Source organism: Budorcas taxicolor, chromosome 8 (assembly GCF_023091745.1).
Source record: "Budorcas taxicolor isolate Tak-1 chromosome 8, Takin1.1, whole genome shotgun sequence".
NCBI lineage: Eukaryota > Metazoa > Chordata > Mammalia > Artiodactyla > Bovidae > Budorcas > Budorcas taxicolor.
In genome coordinates, this window is record NC_068917.1 from 72133143 (window position 1) to 72152884 (window position 19742).

At 57.7% G+C, this 19742-nt stretch overlaps 1 protein-coding gene across 3 annotated transcripts; it reads right to left on the bottom strand.

Moving 5' to 3' along the window:
* Positions 1-2690: 2690 nt before the first annotated feature.
* On the bottom strand, positions 2691-19047 carry HR (HR lysine demethylase and nuclear receptor corepressor). Of its 3 annotated transcripts, none has more exons than XM_052644696.1 (19): positions 18904-19047; positions 16957-17607; positions 15363-16143; positions 13976-14126; positions 13709-13896; positions 11564-11728; positions 10613-10702; positions 10319-10434; positions 9193-9274; positions 8487-8650; positions 8116-8370; positions 7605-7770; positions 7328-7397; positions 7017-7147; positions 6775-6894; positions 6562-6677; positions 4569-4733; positions 4031-4159; positions 2691-3891 (listed from the first exon to the last, which is right to left on the bottom strand). In XM_052644696.1, exons 2-19 carry the CDS (start codon positions 17566-17568, stop codon positions 3829-3831), a joined length of 3564 nt encoding a protein of 1187 aa, XP_052500656.1. In that variant the 5' UTR covers positions 17569-17607; positions 18904-19047; the 3' UTR covers positions 2691-3828. The 3 variants fall into 3 exon arrangements, with proteins under 3 accessions (XP_052500656.1, XP_052500655.1, XP_052500654.1); XM_052644695.1 differs by having other exon boundaries at positions 11564-11731; XM_052644694.1 differs by having other exon boundaries at positions 6469-6677; positions 11564-11731.
* Between the last annotated feature and the right edge of the window lie 695 nt (positions 19048-19742).

Here is a 19742-nt window from a genome sequence, read left to right on the forward strand (position 1 = left end):
GGGTTCTTTACCAGGCCTTCCGAGATGCTGAGAAAGAAAACAGAAAGTGATTGTCTCCAGGTGTCAGAGGGCACACACCAGATGGAGACAGGAGACAGGAGAGGCCCTAAGGCAGAACTGGAAAAGCTGAGGGAGGGAGAGAAGCTGAGATAGAAACCTCTAGAACCTGAAACCAAGGTAGGGCTCCATCAAATGTGCTCTGCGTCCTCCATTCCCACAGAGGCTAGAGCACTGGCTTGTGTGGGTGGCCGCATGCAGCCCAGTGGACAGAAGTGGCTGAACTGGTTGGCCCTGCGGTGCAATGCTTCCAGCGCCCACAGGAGCCAGGCTTGGACCAGCCATTTCAGGGCCTGTGGACAAGCATGTGCATGTGAGCACGTGTGCAGAAAGACAGTGTAGGCAACCTCAGAATCGGGCCGGGCAAGCAAGGTGGGGTAAGGGTGTCTATAAAGTTAGAGTTCTTTAAAGGAGCAGCAGCCCTGGCCCTGGACAAAGCAGGAAGGGTGAGGAGGGCAGCAGCCCAGGGCACTGGGAGGAGGAGGCCCGACTTCAACCTGTGCCCTACCACTAGCTTCCCAAGTGACCTCGAGGGAGCCACATCTACCCTCCAGGCCACCTGTAAGGAAGATGAGTGGATCCTCAAACAAAATTGGTGAAAGCCCAATAAAGTCTGTTGCTTAGTTAATAGAGTTGTATCAGTACCAGTTTCTTATATTTTGATCACTGTACCCTGGTTACATGGGGTTCCCAGGTGATGCTAGTGGTAAAGAACCCACCTGCCAATGTAGGAGATGTTAAGAGACAAGGGTTCGATCCCTGGGTTGGGAAGATCCCCTGGAGGAGGACATGGCAACCCACCCCAGTATTATGCCTAGAGAGGAGCCTGGCGGGCTACCATTCGTAGGGTTGCAAAGAGGTGGACACGACTGAAGCAATTTAGTACCACCACTACCACGGTTATTTAAGATGTTACCACGGGAGGAAGCTAGATGAAAGCTAACTGGGAACTTCCTGTAGTATCTCTGTGACTCAACTGGAAACCTCAAATCATTTCAAAATAAAAAGTCTAAAAGAAAAAAAGAGACTTACCACCTTCACTGCCTATGGCTTGGCTTCAGTCCTTGTTGGGGAACTAAGATCCCACAAGCCACAGAGTACAGCCCCCCCGCCCAGAAAAAAGCCTAAAAAATGTATTTGATAAGAAAAAAGAGAAAGGCAGAGTTGGCTATGTACATTCTGATGTCACTTCCAGCTCTGAGGTTGTGAAATCTGGGCCAGTGAGCAGGACTAGAGCAGGTAGACCACAGGATGCTGGGAGAATCAAAGGCCCAAAGGACAGGGCAGGACTGGGGGTGGCCCACTGAGCCTCCTTGAGGAAGAGGGCCACCAAGGGCCCCAGGTTGTTTCAGGGTCAGTCCCCACCTGGACTGGCTTCATTCCCAGGTGAGTCCTGGAACATTTGGTCCACCTTCTGTTCCCTAGGAGCCCAACCCAATATGCCCTCAAGGATGCTACAACGCGCCACGAAAAGGGAGGTGGCAGGACTGGAAGGGGGAGAGGCCCGGAGAGGGGAGAGGCCCTGTCACGAGGCCTTCCCCGTCTTCCCACAGGAAGGACCCCGTGTAGGGGGTTCTGGGGTGACATTAGGACACAGCATTACAAGGTGAGATATAGGTAAGGACAGCTCACTCTGTGCCACTTGGAACAAGAGCAGCTGCGAAGTGCCTGTCTGTACTGGAAGGAAGAGGACAGAGGAGACAGCAGCAAGGCCATCTGCAAAGCCCATTAAGTGTGAAGGCTGTGATATCCATGAGGTAGCTCGAGTCAGGAAACCTGGCTCCAGCCCCAGTGCTGCCAGTAAAACTGCTGTGTGACCTTGGGTGATGCTGTGTGACCTTGGGTGTGACTTAACCCCGGCCTCCCTCTTTCCTCTTCTGTAAAACAGAATTAAATAATATCGACCCCAAAGTTATGATAAAGGGTTTCAATGAGATCAGTTAAAACACTGACACATCAAAGGCAGTAGTTCCTTAATTTTCTTTTCTTTTCCTATCCCAGGAAAAAAAATGAAAATAGCCTAGCCTTGCATACAAGGAAGAAATTGAATTATTTGGAAAAATGGGCGATGTTTATGTAAATCACTGCCAAGCCTAAAACAATATAAGTGACCATTTAAAATAAATTGGCTTCCCTGGTGGCTCAATGGTAAAGAATCTGGAAGCAATGCAGGAGACTGGGGTTCGATCCCTGGGTCAGAAAGATCTGCTGGAGAAGGGAATGGCAACTCACCCTAGTATTCTTGCTTGGAGAATCCTATGGACAGAGGAGCCTGTGGACTACAGTCCATAGGATGGCAAAGAGTCGGACACGACTGGGCAACTAACACTTTCTTAAAATAAAGGTTAGAGAGCAACCCAGAAAATGATGATCAGTGTTAAAGAAAGAAACTTAATGCAAAACACCCCCAATTCAACCATGTGTAAAACAGATCCCTGGAGAAAAAAAAACTAAAGGAAATACACCAACATAAGAGTGGTTGGATTGAAGGTGAGTGGAGATAAATAGTATACAGGTTTTTCTTATTTTCTAAAAGTTCTGAAAGTATATTAAATTTATAATAAAAAATTTTATTTCATAAAAAAAATAACATTCCCAGAACCACCGCAGGAACAATTGTAACAAGAGTCAGAGCGTGTTGGGGGTGAGAAATACAAGGAAGAGGGGAGGGGTGGAGCCACACCAGAGGGCCCTAGGGGTGGGGAGGGACTGTCAACTGTCTCCAGCACCAGCCAGTGGGCATGGGGCTGGCCATGGGCACCGACGGCAAAAGGCTGGTCAGGGGCTTTCTGGGGCCAGACTCCCAGAGCTCCAGTTCAGACAGGAGAGATGTCTGGCCTGAAGTTTGCAAGGTGAGTTAGGGCTTCTGGGGCTCTAGTGTCACACAGGGAGATGCCATGCTGCTGTGACCGAGACCTCCGCCTTGCCTGCTGTCAGGAGCATCCTCAGGGTCAGCCCCCCTTTGCTCCTCTGTGGGAGGGAGGGACACAGCGCCCTCCCCCACCCTAAGAGGAGCAGGCAGGGGTGTCTGAGGTCCCTGTCACCACTGCTTCAGTCCCCTCCCACCCTGCTCCAGTTCCAGGTGTCCCCCTCCCTCCCTGTCCACGTGGCCTGCAGGAGCAGGGCCAACCACAAGGCAGCATTCACAAAACAACAGCCTTTAATGGAAATCCAGAAGGAAGGAGGCAGAGGAGGGAGCAGGGATGGGGCCTCACCCATATCTATCGCGCCCTCCGGCCAAGCCTAGATGGTGACCTGAGGCCGTCCCCTCCCCACACTTCACAGCTCTGTGGCAGGAAGGCGGGATGTCAGTGACCCCTTGTCTAGCACACCTGCAGGGAGAAGGGCCTCTGGGAGCCCAGGAGGATGTGGGTGGTATGAGCAGAGCTCAGGCACAGGAGACAGCAGGAGGTGAAGCAGCAACAGAAGGTGTCGCTTAAGCCAGAATGATGCCTGAGGTCCCCTAGGGAAGGGCTGTTTGTCTGCTGGGTTGGGGGCAGGGGTTAGGAGACAGTCACCCCCCAGTCTGGGTCTGATACCTTGGAGAAGGGCTTAGGGGCAGAGCAAGTGCCAGTATGCAAAGGGCAGGTGTAAGCTTCAGTGGCACTGTGGTTGTTGGCATCAGGGCTCAGGTCAAGGGCAGGGAACGTGGTGCCTGTTTGTATCCAGAGTGCGGAATTGATCCAAAGTCCCCAAGTTCCCCAGTGCCATTCTCTGCTGAAGCCATGCCTGCCCCTGACCTCCACCCCAGACACCTGGGACCTCCCACCCCTATTTAGCCTCTTGCAATGTTCCCACAGCCACCTTCACTGCTTGGAACACAGCCCAGTCCATCTAGGAGAAAGAAAGAGGACAAGGAGTTTACAGTCATGCCCCTGGGCTCACCCTGCCAAGAAGGCCCTCCCTGGACCCAGCTCTGCTTGATGGCGAAATTGGGCAGCACACCCAGGCTCCTGGCCAGTGTTCCACTCACCTGGGCATAAAGCAGGCGGTGGTCAGTGGGCAGGCTGGGCCCCTGGTGGCAGAGCTGAGCAGAGAGGGCAGAGGTCTCAGGGGACATGAAGTGCTGAGTGACGCTCACTGTGCTTACCAGGCCCTGCACCTGTGCCAGGGAGGAGACAGGTCAGGGGGGTGGTCAACGGAGACTCAGGGTGACGCATCCTGCCCCTCTGATCCCTGAGCTCTACTTCTGGTTAATGAGCCCCACCCAACCAGCTCTCAGAGAGCGGACGCCCTGGATCCAGCAAGGGGCACCACAAAGGGTGTGGCCAAAAGCAGGCCAAGGGGATGCCAGAGATGGTGCAGGCAGAGCAGACATCGAGGGATAAGCTTGATGCCCAGTAAGCTTGATGACTTCAAGACCACAGAATTCTCCTCTTCCCTCCAACGGAGGCGTGACTTCCTGTTCTGCCTAGCTCCGCAGGAAGAACAGAGGGTGTAACAGCCTGGAGACTGCTTCTGATACTCTGAGCTCTCTGCAGAGCCCCCACTGGCACGCGCTGGGGAAGCACCTGGTGGGGAGCCCCCGCGGGCACCAGCACGGCTTCTCCGGGGGCCTGCAGCAGGGTCCAGCAGCTCACACCCCACTCCTCCCGCAGGCGCCGCCGCAGCCCTGCGTCCAGGTAGCACCTGCCAGGGGTACCAGGCTCCAAGTTTCCTGCCCCAGTGGGGCACACCTCAAAGAAGAGAAGGAGGGATGAGCAAGTGGAGTGGGGGAGAGGCTAGGGTAGGGCTGCAGGAAGATGGGGCATGGGCTTCCCAAAGGCCAGAGACACAGGTAGGAGCTGTAGAGTCTTGAAGGGCAGGTCGGGGAGGATGTAGAGGTGACGGGGACAGGACCCGGGTACTGGGGCCTGGGGCCGCTTAGGCCAGCAAAGCAGAGATCTGGCTGGAAGAAGATCAGAAGGAAGGATTAAGAGTCTGAGGCAGACGGTCCAAATCTCTGCTTTTCCTGGGGATAGATGGCTTGAATAGCCTCTGTGTCTCTGGCCCTGGGCTCTCTGCTCCCTCCTCCAAAGGTACTCCTTTCTCCAAAACCCAGGAAGACATCCTGCAGAATTGCAACTCATAAACCGTCTATGCCAGGATCTCTTAACTTGGTGGAGTCCTGGGACATCCTGAACTGCATGCTAAAGTGGGTGAGTAGGTAGCCATATGTCCCTAGGAAGACAATTTGAAGCTTTCGTCAGATTCTCCTAAGATCCCAGATCCAGACTCAGAAGTTCTGACTCTCAGTGGATGAACCTAGACTGTCTAGGCTGAGACCTCTGAAGCAGGCAAAGCTTTGGGGGGCCTTCACCACCCCTCCCCTCTCCAACCAGAGTGGGGAGCTTCTTGTGCAGACAGGGGCTCATGGAGGCCATGGAACCCAGCCTTGTGCTCCAGGTGCCCACCAGCTCCTTCCAAGCCCTTCAGTTAGGACCTCAGCCATTATCCCTGGGCTCAGGGTTCAGACCTCCAAGACCAGGCTGATGAGTCAGGCTGGACCGTAGGCTGGACTGTAGGGTAATCCCAGGCAGGTGCCAAGAAGTCCGACCTGAAATCTGAGCAGTGTTTCCCAGGCCTCTCAGTGAGGCTATGCCCCTCCAACCCTCCCCATGAATCATCGGCTTGGCCATTCAGGACTGCCCACATCCGGCCACACCCAGCCCAGACAAGGCCATGTGTGTGTGAAGGCATACTGTGGTCTGCTCCGCTCTGTGTGTTCCAGCCCATGTGAGTCCACCCATCTTTCCACACGTGTGGGTAGGGGGGTGGTGATGGACAGCCGCGCTGACACTTGCATGTCTGTGTGTGCGCATGTGCCTGAGCAGGGGTGACCCTTGGTGGGCGTCCCTTCCCTAGGACAATCAGGGCTCCGCTGGACTTTGGAACCACAGGGCCTCGGCCACCTTCTGCTCAACCCCTCCTCTTCTCCTTCCCTGCCCCTTCTCTAGGTCCCATCTCTCCCTCTGCCTACTATGGCTGCCCCCCCTCAGCTGTTGCTTGCTAGCACCCCAAAGGGCACCTCCTCATAAAGTGGGTCGGTTAGTCACTCAATCCTGTCCGACTCTTTGCAATCCCATCGACTGTAGCCTGCCAGGCTCCTCTGTCCGGGTAATTCTCCAGGCAAGAATACTGGAGTGGGTTGCCATTCCCTTCTCCAGGGCATCTTCCCGACCCAGGGACTGAACCCTGGGTTTCCTGCACTGCAGGCAGATGCTTTACCATCCTGAGCCCCCAGGGAAGCCCTACCGAATGTGGTACCGGTGACAACTGACGAAGACGATAGACCCAGGGCCCAGCTGGCGGCAGCTCGTGCCTCACTCCATCACCAGGTCCTGCCTCAACCCCCGACTTGCTGTGCGCCCCACCACACACCTCTCCTAAGGGCCCCGTCTGCCTCCTCCGCACCGGTCGAGTCCAGCTCACCTGAGGTGAGGGGGCGAGCACACAGGGCACACACAGAGGGAGAGCTCCTGGGGCTGGGAGGGGAAGGGGAGGGGCCCCCGGCTCCCTCCTCACCATCTGGAGAAAGCGGCGGATGCGCTGGGCGTCCTGTGCCCGGAACACATGCCACACGGTGCTGACCTGGCTGCCCGGGGACCACAGCCCCTCCCCGTCCAGGCCTGAGAGGAAATCTGGGAAAGAAAGACAGCTCAGGAGGACCCGGGGCCAGCAGAGACACCACTTCGCCTCAGAAGCTTGTGCCCACCCTGCTTCCAGCTGAGGACGCACCTTTCTGTGTCCGGCGCCAGGCGGGCAGGGGGGCTTCAGCATGTACCAGGACACTGACCAGGTCGGTCACCTCCACACAGAGGTTCTTGGTCCCCAGGTGCCCACGATGTGGGCTCACACCTGTATGGAGGTGGAGAAAGGCTAGTTGGGAATAGGCCCCAGGACCTTGGCACAGACTCATGGGTTCTTGGGGATGATAGGTAGAGGGGTAGGGACTGGGCAGGAGTGGAGTGGAGACTCACCATAGGCTGCCCACAGCTGGGGCTCCAGTGGACGCAGGACAGGGCCGGGAGGGAGGTAGGAAGCCAGGTTGAGTTTCCCATGGCGGGCACAGTACTCTGGGAGTGGGAGGCTGGCAGCCAGGTTCTCTACCCTGTGTTGGGGGGGCAGGGGGAGGGTAATGTCACACCCAACAGACTCAACTCAGGCACCAGGGACCCTGTCACAGCCCCTGAGACTAGGGTAACCCCCCTAAGGCAAGCACAGAGCACTGAGGATCCCAAGGCCAAACAGGAGATGTGGGGAGGCCCGGGCAGCCCTTGGCACCACATACCTGATGGTGTCCTCGTCCCCCAGAGCTCTGTGCAGTAGGAACACCGAGCCCTCATCTGACTTTGGGCGACCTAGCAGGGAGACAGAACAGCTGTTGGCTCAGGGAGAAACCTCATGGGCCCAGAGGGCCCTGCTCCCATGGTGGTGATAGAGTCTAGTTTCTGCAGGGGGCTCTGCTTCTAGCCTCCCCCAGGTCCACTCTGAGACTCCACGGCCTTGCCCACTGCCACACCCCAGGCTCAGGCTCCCGCCTCTTCCTCCCCATCTGCGATACTCACTCTCAGGCTGGGAGAATCCCTCCCAGAATGTTGCGCTGCCCAGGCTGGTGGGCTGGGGAGGCCCAAGGTGGGTCAGTGCCTGCACCTCGCCTCTGAGTGCCCCGAGAGCTTCTGACCCCCAAAGGTGGCCCTGAAGTGTCCTCTGAATTCCTGACACCAGCACAGGCTGCAGTGGGAAAAGAAAGGGGAACATGGGGAGAATGGAGCGGGTACCCAGTGGGGCCAGACTGTAGCATGTTGTCGGGCACCAGAACGGCATGGGGACCAGCCTTGTTCCCTCTGAGTGACTGACCAGGTCTGCCTTGGCCTCAAGATCAAAGGCCCTGTGTGTATTCGGAGGAGGGTGGTCATGCCCAACAGACTCAACCCAGACACCAGGGACCCCATCACAGCCCCCCTGACTAGGGTAACCCCTCAAAGCAAGCACAGAGCACTGAGGATTGCGGGGCCAAAGAGCCAGGAAGCCTCCCTCAGGCCTCTCAGGCAAGGCCGTGAGAGCTGGGAGCCTCACCTGGCCCTGCCTCCAGTGCTCCTGGAAGAGGTGGAAGCCTCGCTGAGGCCTGGGCTCCTGCAGCCACAGCAGAGCTCCAGGGGGAGGCAGCCGGGGCCGAACGGGGGAGAGGGGCAGGCCCAGGCCCTTGCGCAGGCCCGGCCCGGCCCGCATTCCCGGCCCTGCCCGCAGCCCCGGCCCCAGGGCTTTTTCCTGGATCTTCCGCTCCACGACCTGCGCAATGATGCTGTCCAGGATGTTGGTGATGCGGTCGTCCTGCGGGGAGGGAGGGACAGAGGGGAGGGAGTACTTAGGACCCACCTGAGCCTACAGGGGAGGGTAGCCCAGCTTGGGTCCCGGGCCCCCAGGCCTCCCTTTATGCCCTTGCTCACGCTGGGCAGGGCCGGAGTGACAGGGGCAAAGGCCATGTGTATCCGTTCATGCCCCAGGCAGAGTTTGACAGCAGTGGAGGCAAGCAGTTCACACAGAGAGGGACAAGGCAGGGGCCCTCGGCTGGCACGGTCTTCTGCCGGGGTCTCTGTGGAGTCTGGGGTCTCTGTGAAGGAGAGGGGTGCGGGGCTTCACCTTTCTGTAGAGGTTCCATTGCCCACACACGTGCTTCCCTCATCTCCTGGCTATGCCTGTTCAGCCTTCGCTGGCCTTGCCCATCTCAACTCTGCCCTAGATGCACTCACCTCCCACCAGCTTTCCTGGCAGGGTCTCTAGGGCCTCTCCAAACGAGGGACTCAGATCAGGGGTCTGGACAGAAAAGAGCTAGAAGTCTTGTCCTAGATTTTACTGAGATTGATTTTCTTTAGATGGAGGAAGGCATGGCACCCCACTCCAGTATTCTTGCCTGGAGAATCCCATGGAAAGAGGGGCCTGGTGGGCTACAGTCCATGGGGTCTCAAAGAGTCAGACACAACTGAACTGACTTCACACACACACACACACACACACCACTTTCTTTAGGATGACTTGAGGAGAGAAATGGTGATGGGGGTATGGATGGCTAAAGCAATTCCAATCTCTCCTGGGGCTTCCAACCTGACTCAGCTTCCCCCACACAGTCTGAGTGAGGGGCAGGGGGCTGCTCACCCTCTTTAATGTCCTTGATCCTGTTGGTATCCCCATTGCAGGAAGGTTGTGGAGTTGGGGGAGTTTTCTCCGTTGGCTCCTTCTGTTAAACCCAGTCACCACCACCCCCCCAATCCAATCAGAGATGTAAAAATGGCAAATGCAGCTCAATCCAATTCAACCCCCAGGTATTCACAGTGGACCCCTGTAAGTCCTAAAATGGTGTTTACAAGGAGCAAAATGTCATATGATAGAGCATTAGGTGGAGAAAAGGTGCCCATGGACTCATGCGTGCAGCCGGATCTAAAGTCTATGTAAAAGAGGCTGGAATAAACATGGAGGCAAATGATTGGAAAGAAATATGTCAAAACGACAATGGTGACATTATAAGCCATTGCTGTTTTCTTATCTATATTTTCCACATTTTCCACAGCTGGAGTGTATACAGTATCTAACACACAAAAACCATTCTCTAAACTATTTATTGAATATATGACTTTTATAGTTAAGTACATGAACTTCATAAAAAAAAAAAACTGTGAAATGCATATTGAGCACCTGCTCTGTATTAGGTGTGGGGAATACTAAGAAGAGGACTTCCTACGGTGGCTCTGGTGGTAAAGAAGCCATCTGAATCAATGCAGGAGACATAAGAGACGTGGGTTCGATCCCAGGGTCAGGAAGATCCCCTGGAGGAGGGTGGCAACCCACTCCAGTAATCTTGCCTGGAGAATCCCATGGACAGAGGAGCCTGGCAGGCTACAGTCCACGGACGGACACAACTGAAACAGGTGAATACGCATGCACATACTGAGAAGACGGGCGCATACTCTGCCTGCAGGCGCGCTCTCCCAAGCAGAAAGAAGAAATGCTGGCAGTTATACCAAGAACACGCACAAAAAAGGTGGGAGCTCCCGGCAGGCAGAGTGAGGACTTCTGGGGCCTGGGTGGGGGCAGATGCTCGAGCTCACTCCAGGGATTCTGGTCCCCAGGGGAAGAAGAGAAGTGTCCCAACTTCACCCAGCTTCCACGTCCCTCTTCATTCCCACTGAAGGACCAAACCCTGCCGAGGTCAGAGATTTGAAGACACACTGCCTTATCCTGGGCCCCACAGGGTAGCGCCCTATCCCATGCCCTGCTTTCTTACCTGCAGGCTTCCATCCCCAGCAGTCCACACTCGGGCATCAGCTTGGCAGGGGCAGTGCCCCCGGATGTCAAACTTGACCCAGACCTGGTGCATTGCAGCGCTTAATTCTGCCAAAGCTGTAAGGGGTAGAGCGGAGATGGGACTTGCCAGTGACGGCAGACAGGGGGCCACTCCTGCACTGCTTGGCCTCACTCACCAGGAAGACATGGGATAGCGCTGAGGGACATCCACACAGGAAGCTGGTCTCCCCCTGGACCCACCCTCTGTCCACCCTGCCCCTCCAAGAGAGCTCACCCTGACTGGAGACAAACTGGGTGAGCATCAGGGAACCGGCACTGTGCCCAGCTTCCTGGCCACACTTCTCTGTGGACTGTCCCTGAGAGCCTGTTGGGGTGGGAAGGCAGAAGCTGTGGGTCAGGAAATCAAGGTAACCTCAGGTTAAGGTAAGGTTAGGGAAGAAGGGCAAGGGCATGATATTTCAATCGGGGACCTTGACAATCTACAAAACACGGGCCTTCTGGGAAACTTGGGTTCCATAGTGACATAAGATCCTCTGCTTGCAGAACACAGAGCCTTTAATATGCTGAGTGCATTGCAAGATGATCGTGTAGAATACAGTGTTCCGAAAGGTTTCTGACCCTGGAACTCTTTTTGGCCATGTCTGTTGGAACACTGGGAAACTTCAAGTGTTGAGGTGGCCGAGTTGAGCCAAGGGAGAGAAAGCTGAGAACCATGAAGACAGCAGGACTTGGAATCAGAAGACCTGACTTTAAATTCTGGACCTAACACTTACTTGTTGTGTGACCTTGGGCAAGTCACTTAACGTGAGTTTTTCTTCCTATCTGGAAAATGGAGGCAATAATATCCACCCCTCGTGTTGTGAGGTTTAAAAAAGTACAAGCTGAGCAAAGTGAGGGACAGAGAGTAGGCGTGTGACTTCTTTCAAGGGTGGGCTAGAACACAGGCATGGCCCTCTGATCTGGAGAGGAAACTGTCCGGCCCAAGAGGCACTGAGCAGGCTGGGGAGGGAGACTCTTGGGGAGACTTAGCCAAGAAATGGCCTTGAACTCTTTTTTTTTTTTTTTTGGCCCATGCCTTGGGGCATGTAGAATTTTAGTTCCCTGACTGGGGATTGAACCCATGCTCCCTGTAGTGGATGCAGAGTCTTAACCACTGGACCACCAGGGAAGTCCCTGACCATGAACTTTAAAGCAGCCCTTCCGAGGCCCCTAGCTCCTTTCCTACCTGCTTTCTCCCTGGTCCTCCCAGCACCTGCCATGCGACCACAGGCCACACACAGCCGGTGGCTGCAGTGAGGGCATCGCCAGTGGGTATTGAACAGTCCGTGGTGGCAGTGGCTGCAGCAGCGTGGAAGGCTTGGGGCGTCCTCAGTCCCGACTGGTGCCTGGCCTGCTAACCACAGGAGAGAACAGGGTCAGAGGGGCCTCAAGCCAGTGGCCCCTTTGGGGACCTCATGTGGGAGGGATGCACAGACAGGGGCAGTTTTCACTGAGGGGTTACCCCAAAAGGGAGACAGGCCTCTTGCAGTCACCCTGGATCACTCAACAGCCCCTCTACCACACCACCATCTGCAACCAACCCATCCAGGACAGCTCAGTCAGTATGCCCCTCCAATGCCTGTCCCAGGGCTTCCAGATCCACCCAATACAAACTTTCATCCCTCATCCTCCAGGGCAGTGGGGTCTTCTCAGGGGCATGCGTGCTAAGTCACTCAGTCATGTCTGACTCTTTGCGACCCCATGGACTGTAGCCCACCAGGCTCCTCTGTCCATGGGATTCTGGAGTGGGTTGGCAAGGATACTGGAGTGGGTTGGCAAGGATACTGGAGTGGGTTGCCATGCCCTCCTCCAGGGAATCTTCCCAACCCAGGGACTGAACCTGCATCTACTCCATCTCCTGCATTGGCAGGCAGGTTCTTTACCACTAGTGCCACCTGGGAAGACCATTTCCTCAGGGACTCCTCTGTATCTCAGAAGAGGAAACCTTACTCCCTCTCTCACCCAGAGTTTCAGACTAAGCACTTGCTGGCAGGTGGGAGGTCGCTGGTGAGCAGACGTTCATTTACTCATTAGACACACACTTGTCCCATCTCGGACTGGGTGCTGGTAGTTCAAAGCTGGTCAGAACCTGGTGTTTGCCCTCCCAGCACTCACATCACAAGGCGAGAGATGAGCCCACAAACACGGCAGTGATCATGGCATCACGGGGTGGCTGCTAGATTATGAGCGGGATGGAAGCGTGAGGGTGGGGACAGTTGCCCAAACGGGCCCCAAGTGATGAGTAAGTTTTCATTCACCAGGTAGGAAGGGAGGAGAAGGGCATTCCAGACGAGGGATCTGAGGGTGCCAAGGCCCGAGGGAGCAGACAAGCTCAAGTGAGCTGTGCAGACAGTGATGCGGTGTGCCGGGAATCCGGACGGAGGGAGTGGTAGGGTGGACAGGAGCTGGCTGTGAGAGGGGAAGGGGCTGGACTTTCTAGGATAGGAGGGAGCCACCACTGCCTGGATGGGAGGGAAGGTTGAGGGAGAGTGGATACATATATATGTGCAGCTGAGTCCCATTGCTGTCCACCTGAAACTATCACAACATTGTTACTTGGCTATACCCCAATACAAAATTAAAAAAAGAGGGAACCACCTATGGGCCTCATCCAGGGAGTAACAAGGCCGAGGGTGTGTGTTTTCCAGGATCCCATGGAAGGGAGCCTGGAAAAGACCCTGATGCTGGGAAAGACTGAGGGCAGGAGAAGGGGTGACAGAGGATGAGCTGGTTGGATGGCATCACTGATTCAATGGACATAAGTCTGAGCGAACTCGGAAAATGGTGAAGGACAGGGAAGCCTGGCGTGCTGTGGTTCATGGGGTCACAAAGAGTCAGACATGATTTGGTGACCAAACAACAACAAACAGGAGGGAGAGGCTGGAGCCAGAGGCACTAGCTGAACACCTCGCCACACTCTGTTGACCTCTAACCTTGGCCCCAATCCTACCAGCCTCCCAGGGCCTGACAGCTGGCCGCCCCGGAAGCTTTCCCTCCCGTGCAAAGCCACAGGGAGCTCCCCCGCCACCTCCTGGAGCTCTTACAAACACTTGGCATTCAATCTTGTTTCCCTAGCAAGCCCAAAGCTCTAGAAGCGTTGGGCCAGACCAGGTTTTACACCTTCCCAACATCCTCCGCCCAGGCCAGAAACTTCAGAATACAAGTTGACTCAGAGCCTGAGCTGGAAATATGGGCACAGCAAGGCAGGAGCTCCTGAGCTGAGCTGGAGGCAGGATGGGCAGGCAGTACTGGCAGGGAAGGAGGTCCCATGAGAAAGCACTGGCCACAGGATCAGGCCCTCACAGCGTGAATGCCCCATGGGTGCACTCACCTTCCTGGTGCGCCCAGACCAGGGCCTCCCGCTCCCTTCTCAGAACACGGCACAGTCGGTCTCCCAGTGCGCTGAGCAGGTGCTTGGCGAGGCCCACGCTGAGCCCAGCCTCCGGGCCAGACCCTCCTCCCTCCTCGGAGCTGGCTGCCGAGTCCTCCTCCTGTGGCTGCTCCCCTCCCAGCGGCAATCTGGAGACAGGGTGGAGGCAAGTGAGCGGGGAGCCCCCACTGGGAGGGTGCTGGGGGCAGCCAGGGGCAACAGGCTCACCTGGACAGTGGCTGGGAGTAGCGGGCAGGCCCTCCCGTCTCGCCAGCTGCCTGGGCACAGCCTTGGCACTGAGTGATGCCTGCCACAGGAGGCACGCCAGGTGTATCCTGGGGCCCTGGGGCCTGCAGGCTGGCCCCGTCGTCCCGGGGTCCTGAGGAGATATGGCAGCAGGTCGGGCATCTGGGCCTCCTGGGCTTTGGTGAGCCCCAGGCCCTGCCTTAGCACCCAGCCCGCCCCCACATGGGGCCAGCGCAGCTCCTAGGCCCAGGCCTATGAGGCCTGATTCGGAACAAGAGAAGCAGGCCTCCAAAAACTTCAAAAGAGCTGAGCCCTGACACGGACTGATGGGCCACGAGGTGGGCTCTATGATACTAGGGTAGCTGGGGCTCTAGATACAGTTGGTGTAGACTTGGGATGGCTTTGCCTCCGGCTCAGTGATGCCACTGGCTGTGTGACAGCGTGAAGAGGCAATCCCAACGTGGATGGAGGGCGCTGGAAGGTGAGAAGGCCGCAGAGTTTCAACACAGGCCACAGGTGCAGTAACCCAAGAAGGCGGTGGAGGAGCCAAGAGCTTCCCACTGCAGGCAGAGGCCTGGGAGAGTGCAGAAAGACCCGTGCCAGGCGCAGGGGTGCAAGGCCAGCGAAAGAGTCCTGATCCAGGCCCAGCTTCCAGGAGGCCGAGAAACTGAGGCGGTCCCGAGGAACCGAGGCTGGGTCGGCAGTGCCAGCCTCTGTGAAGGGCACCGCGTGACACAGGGGTCCAAGTCGTGCCCAAGTCCTAACACCAGCAATGTTCACACTGACTTTCCATGATCCAGCTGGCCCAGAGATTTGTCATTTGTTCCTGGGGCAGGACAAGGGGTCCTTCAGGAGAGCCAATTCTCCAATGGGGTTTGTGGCCCAGATAATCACAGAGATGCCTGTTCATTGGGTGCTTACTTAGGGTCCTTCATGTGAATGATATGGTTTCATCTCTGCAGCAGTCTTTACGAGGTAGGTGCTGTCTTTATCCCCATTTTATAGATGAAGAAACTGAAGTCCAGAGAGGTGAAGTAACTAGCCCAAGGTCACACAGCACCGAATCAGTCAAGTCAGGACCCAGGTCCTTTGACTCCAGGCACTGAACCCTGTCATTATATTCTCACTAGTATGCCATGACTTGGGAGGAGGCACAGGAAAATAGGAGCCACTTGCTGGAAGGCTCTGGCTTGTAGATGCTAAGGGACTCAGTGAACTACCCCATTGAGGTGGACAATGGGGCAGCTGGGTGTAACCCACTCATAAAGGTATACTGACCCCACCTCCCTGGAAAGCCCCTGTCCCAGTGGTGCCCTCCCAAGTAGGGCCCCCAGCAGTCCCCGCTTCCACCCCATCTCGGTCCCCTTACCTCTGTGGTCATCACGCTGTTCTGTCTCCACCTTGTTCCCAAATAATGAGTCCAGCACTTCCTGCCGGCCTCTGGCCCCCTGACCCACACTGCCCGGGAGAGGACCGGTCGGGCGCTTGGCAGCTGGGCTGCTCGCGGTTCCCTGGACCTCGGGGCTGCTTGACCTCTTGCGGGCTGGCAGCTGGGCTGCCGGGCTCTCCTCCTCCCCAGGGCAGCTGTCTGGGCACCCAAACTGCTCAGAGTGTCGAGTGAGCCACGTCTTCTTCAGCTTGGTGTGATGGCTGGGCGGGCAGGCCCTGGGACCAGGGGTCTTATAGGCTTCCTCGCTGGATTCACTGGGCTCACTGGTGGCCCCCTCCAGGTCCTCCTGGCACTGCCCACAAGGGTCATCTCTAGCTGGTGGGTGAGATGAGCAACAGCTTGCCTGGGTGGTATGAGGTCCAGGAGATGGGCACCTTGTTGTGGCTGATGGCCCCAGCTGGTACCCAAGGCTCCCACCTCCAGGGACAGCCCAAACATTGCCAAGAGTATGAACCAGGCCTGGGGAACAAGTGGGCCACGGGGTCCGGGCCAGAGTGTCTGGATGTCCCAGGAGAAGGGGACAAAGGTTCGGATGCCTGCCAACTCCTGTCTCTCCTTCCCTCTGGTGGAGAGAAGGGTGTTCCACCTCCCCAGTTCTCTGGAGATGCCCACCAGGGGCTGAGCCCAGCAGCCCAGGTTCCACAGTTGCCAATGGGTCCTTTGCCAGCCTGAGTATGCTTGGATCCTTGTGGTAAAAGCCCTAAAGAGAGGAGAAGGGATTAAGCTAGTGCTGACTTTGCTTCCCAGTGCTTAAAAGGACAAGAACGGGTGTGTGCCTGTGTGGCTTTAAGAGTTGTGAAAATACAGAAGAATGTACTGGTTAATAGGCACTGGATCTCTAAATGCCTGCTGCACAGCCTCATAGCCTTGGATATCCCAGATCCTTCCCCAGGATTTCTCAGGTCTCCCCATAATCCAGCAACTAAAGGGTTAATGCCACACACAGTCAAAGGGCTTTCAGGATCTATTCAGATGGTGTGATACCCTGTACCATACTGGATTCAAAATATTTTACATCTCATCCCGGAGATGACCCTGGAGGCCACTTGGAGGAGAGGTGCCATAGGTACAGGCCATAGGACCACCAGCACATCCCAGAGGACCTTGTCTGCCCCTCCTCCCAGAACAAGACCACACATTCTGAGGCCCCAGTTCCCAGGGTCTCCTTCTGGGTGGACAATGGGTGAGTCAGTTCCTGAAATGGCCCAAAGGCCACAGGGTCACTCTTGGGATGGCCACCCTTATGCTCAGGAATCAGGGGGCTGTAGCGAGGCAGGCAGAATGCCAGCAGATGGGTAAACATCACCTAATGAGAAGGCTATGCCCAGAAAAGGAATTGCTTGGTGTTGACTCTGTCTGAGCTGATAGCCTCCTCCCCAACCTGGGTACCACCTTATCTTTTCATCAGAATGGATTGGCAGAGTGGTCTGGCCCTGCCAGTGTTGCCCCCGGAGCCTGCTGAGCTCCCATGTGTGGCCTCAGCCCCAGGTACCCTCTCTGCTCCAACACTCACCTTGCTGCCTAAGCTGAAGGCGGAGGGCACTTTGGGCTGGCCCCCGGAGTACACCCAGGGGTGTGGGGCCAAGGGCCAGTCACATGGATGCTCTGGGGGCAGGCTGGACACTAGGTAGGGTGGCAAGCAGGTGGGCATCCAGAAGGGAGCTCGCTCCAGGATCTTGGTCTCCAGAAGGAAGGGGCAGTGCAAGGGTCGGAAGGCCACAGGGTCACTCTTGGGATGGCCACCATTATGCTCAGGAACCAGGGGGCTGTAGCGAGGCGGGCACGGTGAGCCACAGAATGCCAGTGGATGGGTAAGCATCGCCTCCTTCCAGCGCAGCCCATCCTTGCTGCTTGGCCAGCCAGCCTTCCTCTCTCCATTCCGGGGACCTTCACCCTCCACCAGAGGGAGCGTGTCCTTGGGGCTCTGCGGGAAGCCAGGGGGCAGCCAGGAGCCTGGGGTGCTCAGGACACCCCTCCAGAAGGGAGCAGGCTCTCCCAGGCACAGTGCCGCAGGGCGCAGGCCATCTCGTGGTGGGGTGTCTAGATCCCGTCCTGCGATCCCATTCTCAGGGGCTGTCTTCTCCCAGGCTGGGCTGTCCTTCAGGAAGCTGGGCGGACCCTCCATCACTCTCCTGCCCTCATGGGGCTCTCCCAGAGGGGGTCCCTGGAGCAGAACCATGACGGCATGAGTTGCTTAGAAACATGCTTCAAGCACCCCAGTTCCTGGCACCGCCCTTGCAGCACCAAGGCACCCCAAACCAGTAAGGCAAGTGCCAACCTACAGCTAGGTTCCATGCAACCTGCCCACATGAGACTCGAAGGACCTGCCTGGGTGGGATGCCCCAGTAGTGGGGAGGTTATCCTTTCCCCCAAGTGCCTGGGACCTGACAGCCCACCTGGGCCAGAGCCCCTTGTCAGAGACTACCATTTCTAGGATGACATGTCCTGGCCTCGCTGAGCCTGGAACTGGTCATGAGCCATGGGGAAGGACAGAGGGTGAGAACCCAAAAGATGAGCTCTGTAGAAGGTGCTGCCCTGGGAGACAAGAAGGTTGGATCCTGGCCCTGATCCAGTCCCCTGCTGTGTGACCTCGGGCAAGTCAGTTCACTCCTCTGGGCCTCGGTGTGCCCTTGTGTCAAACACGGTTGGGAGATGCACAGTTTCGGAAGCCTCTTCCTGCACTGCATCTTTGTTTCCTGGGGTGCTGCCAGGCCACCCCGAGCCCCACCTGGGCTTGTGTGGGTGGGCAGTGCAGGCAGGGCAGGCTGGAGTCATCGGGAAGAACAGGGCTGCTGGCCCGAATCCGTCTCTACACAGAAGCAGCCTCTTAGCGGTGCTTTACAGTTTCTTGGCTCCCGAGGCAGAGCCCAGGACAACTGCTGGGGGCTGGGGTCCCCATCGCTGCCCCAAGGGAAGGAGTGAGCCAGTCTGGGAGAGGGGAGTTAGAGGCCTCAGGCCAGATGGGTCTATATACCCCAGTCTAGCCCGCAGTGCAAGGGCGGCTGTGGACGCTGGTAACTGCAGCCTGGCCGGGGGGAGGGAAGGAGGCGGGGAAAGCAGGCTGGGCCCCAGAGAGAGGCAAAGGAGGGAAAATTGAACGTGCGTGCAAAGGACCAGGATGACAGGTGGTACCGGAGCTGCTGCACTCTCCCAGCAAGGCGGCATGGCCCAGTAGGGGAAGCCCCAGGAAGGAGGCGAGGGAACCCAGGAGAGCCGTGACATAGGGCGCTTGGGTTTTCTGGGGCCACTGCTCTGACACAGTTCAGCCCTGTCGGGCATCCTAACTTTCAGAGGTGTGTGGCCCAGCCCAGAGGAGCAAGCAGAGCTCACTCCCTGCTTGTGGCCGGCTCGGTTCGGAAATGCAGGGCTACGGGCGTCCCCTGTAGCCGGCTCGGTTCGGAAATGCCCGGCTATGGGCGTCCCCAGAAGGCGCGGATCTGGCGCCCGTCTCTGCGCTTACCTGGGCTTCACGGGCCCGGCGCGGCGCGGGCGGCGGCGGTCGTGGTGGCCGACACCGGGCGTCCTCTCCCCATGGGCCGGCTCCGGGGCCTCCTGGCCGGCGGGCGAGGACTCTTTCTCCCGCTCTCTGCTCAGCGCGCTCGCGCTCTCTTTCCCCCGGGGCGGCGGGGGCGCTCTAGGGCCGCAGGCTGGAGGGGTCGGGCTCCGGGATCTGCAGGATGCGGCACACGGCGCGAATCGGCCGCACCAGCTTCTGGGCCGAGGCCGTGGGTTGCGCCATGGGACGCCGAGACTCCGTGCTGCGCCGCGGGGAGGGCCGGGCCGGGGCTAGGGAGCGGGTGCCCCCGGAGGGAGAGAGGGAGCCGGGCCGGGGGGAACGCGCGCCCCGGGTCGGAGATGGCGGAGTTGGGGGGAAAGGCCGGGGGGCCGGGGGGAGGGGGTCGTGCCTGGAAGGGGGGCCGATCCCGCGACCCGGGAGAGAGGCACCAGCGAGGGCGCAGCGCGGAGCGGCGCGGCTAATGGAGGGAGAGCCCAGCGGAGAGGGCAGCAGGACCTCTGATCGCCATCGCCAGACGCGCAACTGAGAGTGGGGAAGCTGCTCCGCCGGTTTCCTCCTCCAGCACCCTGCGGGAAACAGGAGCCCGTGATTCGGCGGCCCCGCCTGGGCCTGCCCCCTCCCCGGCCCCGGGGGCTTCCGCCAACGCCCCGGCGATGCCACCGGCTGCGCACGGGGAGAATGAGCCCTTTGTTCCCCCCTCCCCCCCGCGGCACCCGGGCGCCTGCCGAGAGAGGCTCCCCCGGGGCAGCGTGCCAGCTTCCCAGCCGCCCCACCCTCCCGTG

Excerpts from the sequence above, each read along its gene's own strand:
- HR (XM_052644694.1), bottom strand. The coding sequence starts at position 17,568 with ATGGAGGGTCCGCCCAGCTTCCTGAAGGACAGCCCAGCCTGGGAGAAG. Across the intron at positions 8,651-9,192 it reads GATCAAGGACATTAAAGAGG|AGACCCCAGACTCCACAGAG; the intron begins GTGAGCAGCCCC and ends TCTCCTTCACAG. Across the intron at positions 7,398-7,604 it reads GGGATTCTCCCAGCCTGAGA|GTCGCCCAAAGTCAGATGAG; the intron begins GTGAGTATCGCA and ends TCTCCCTGCTAG.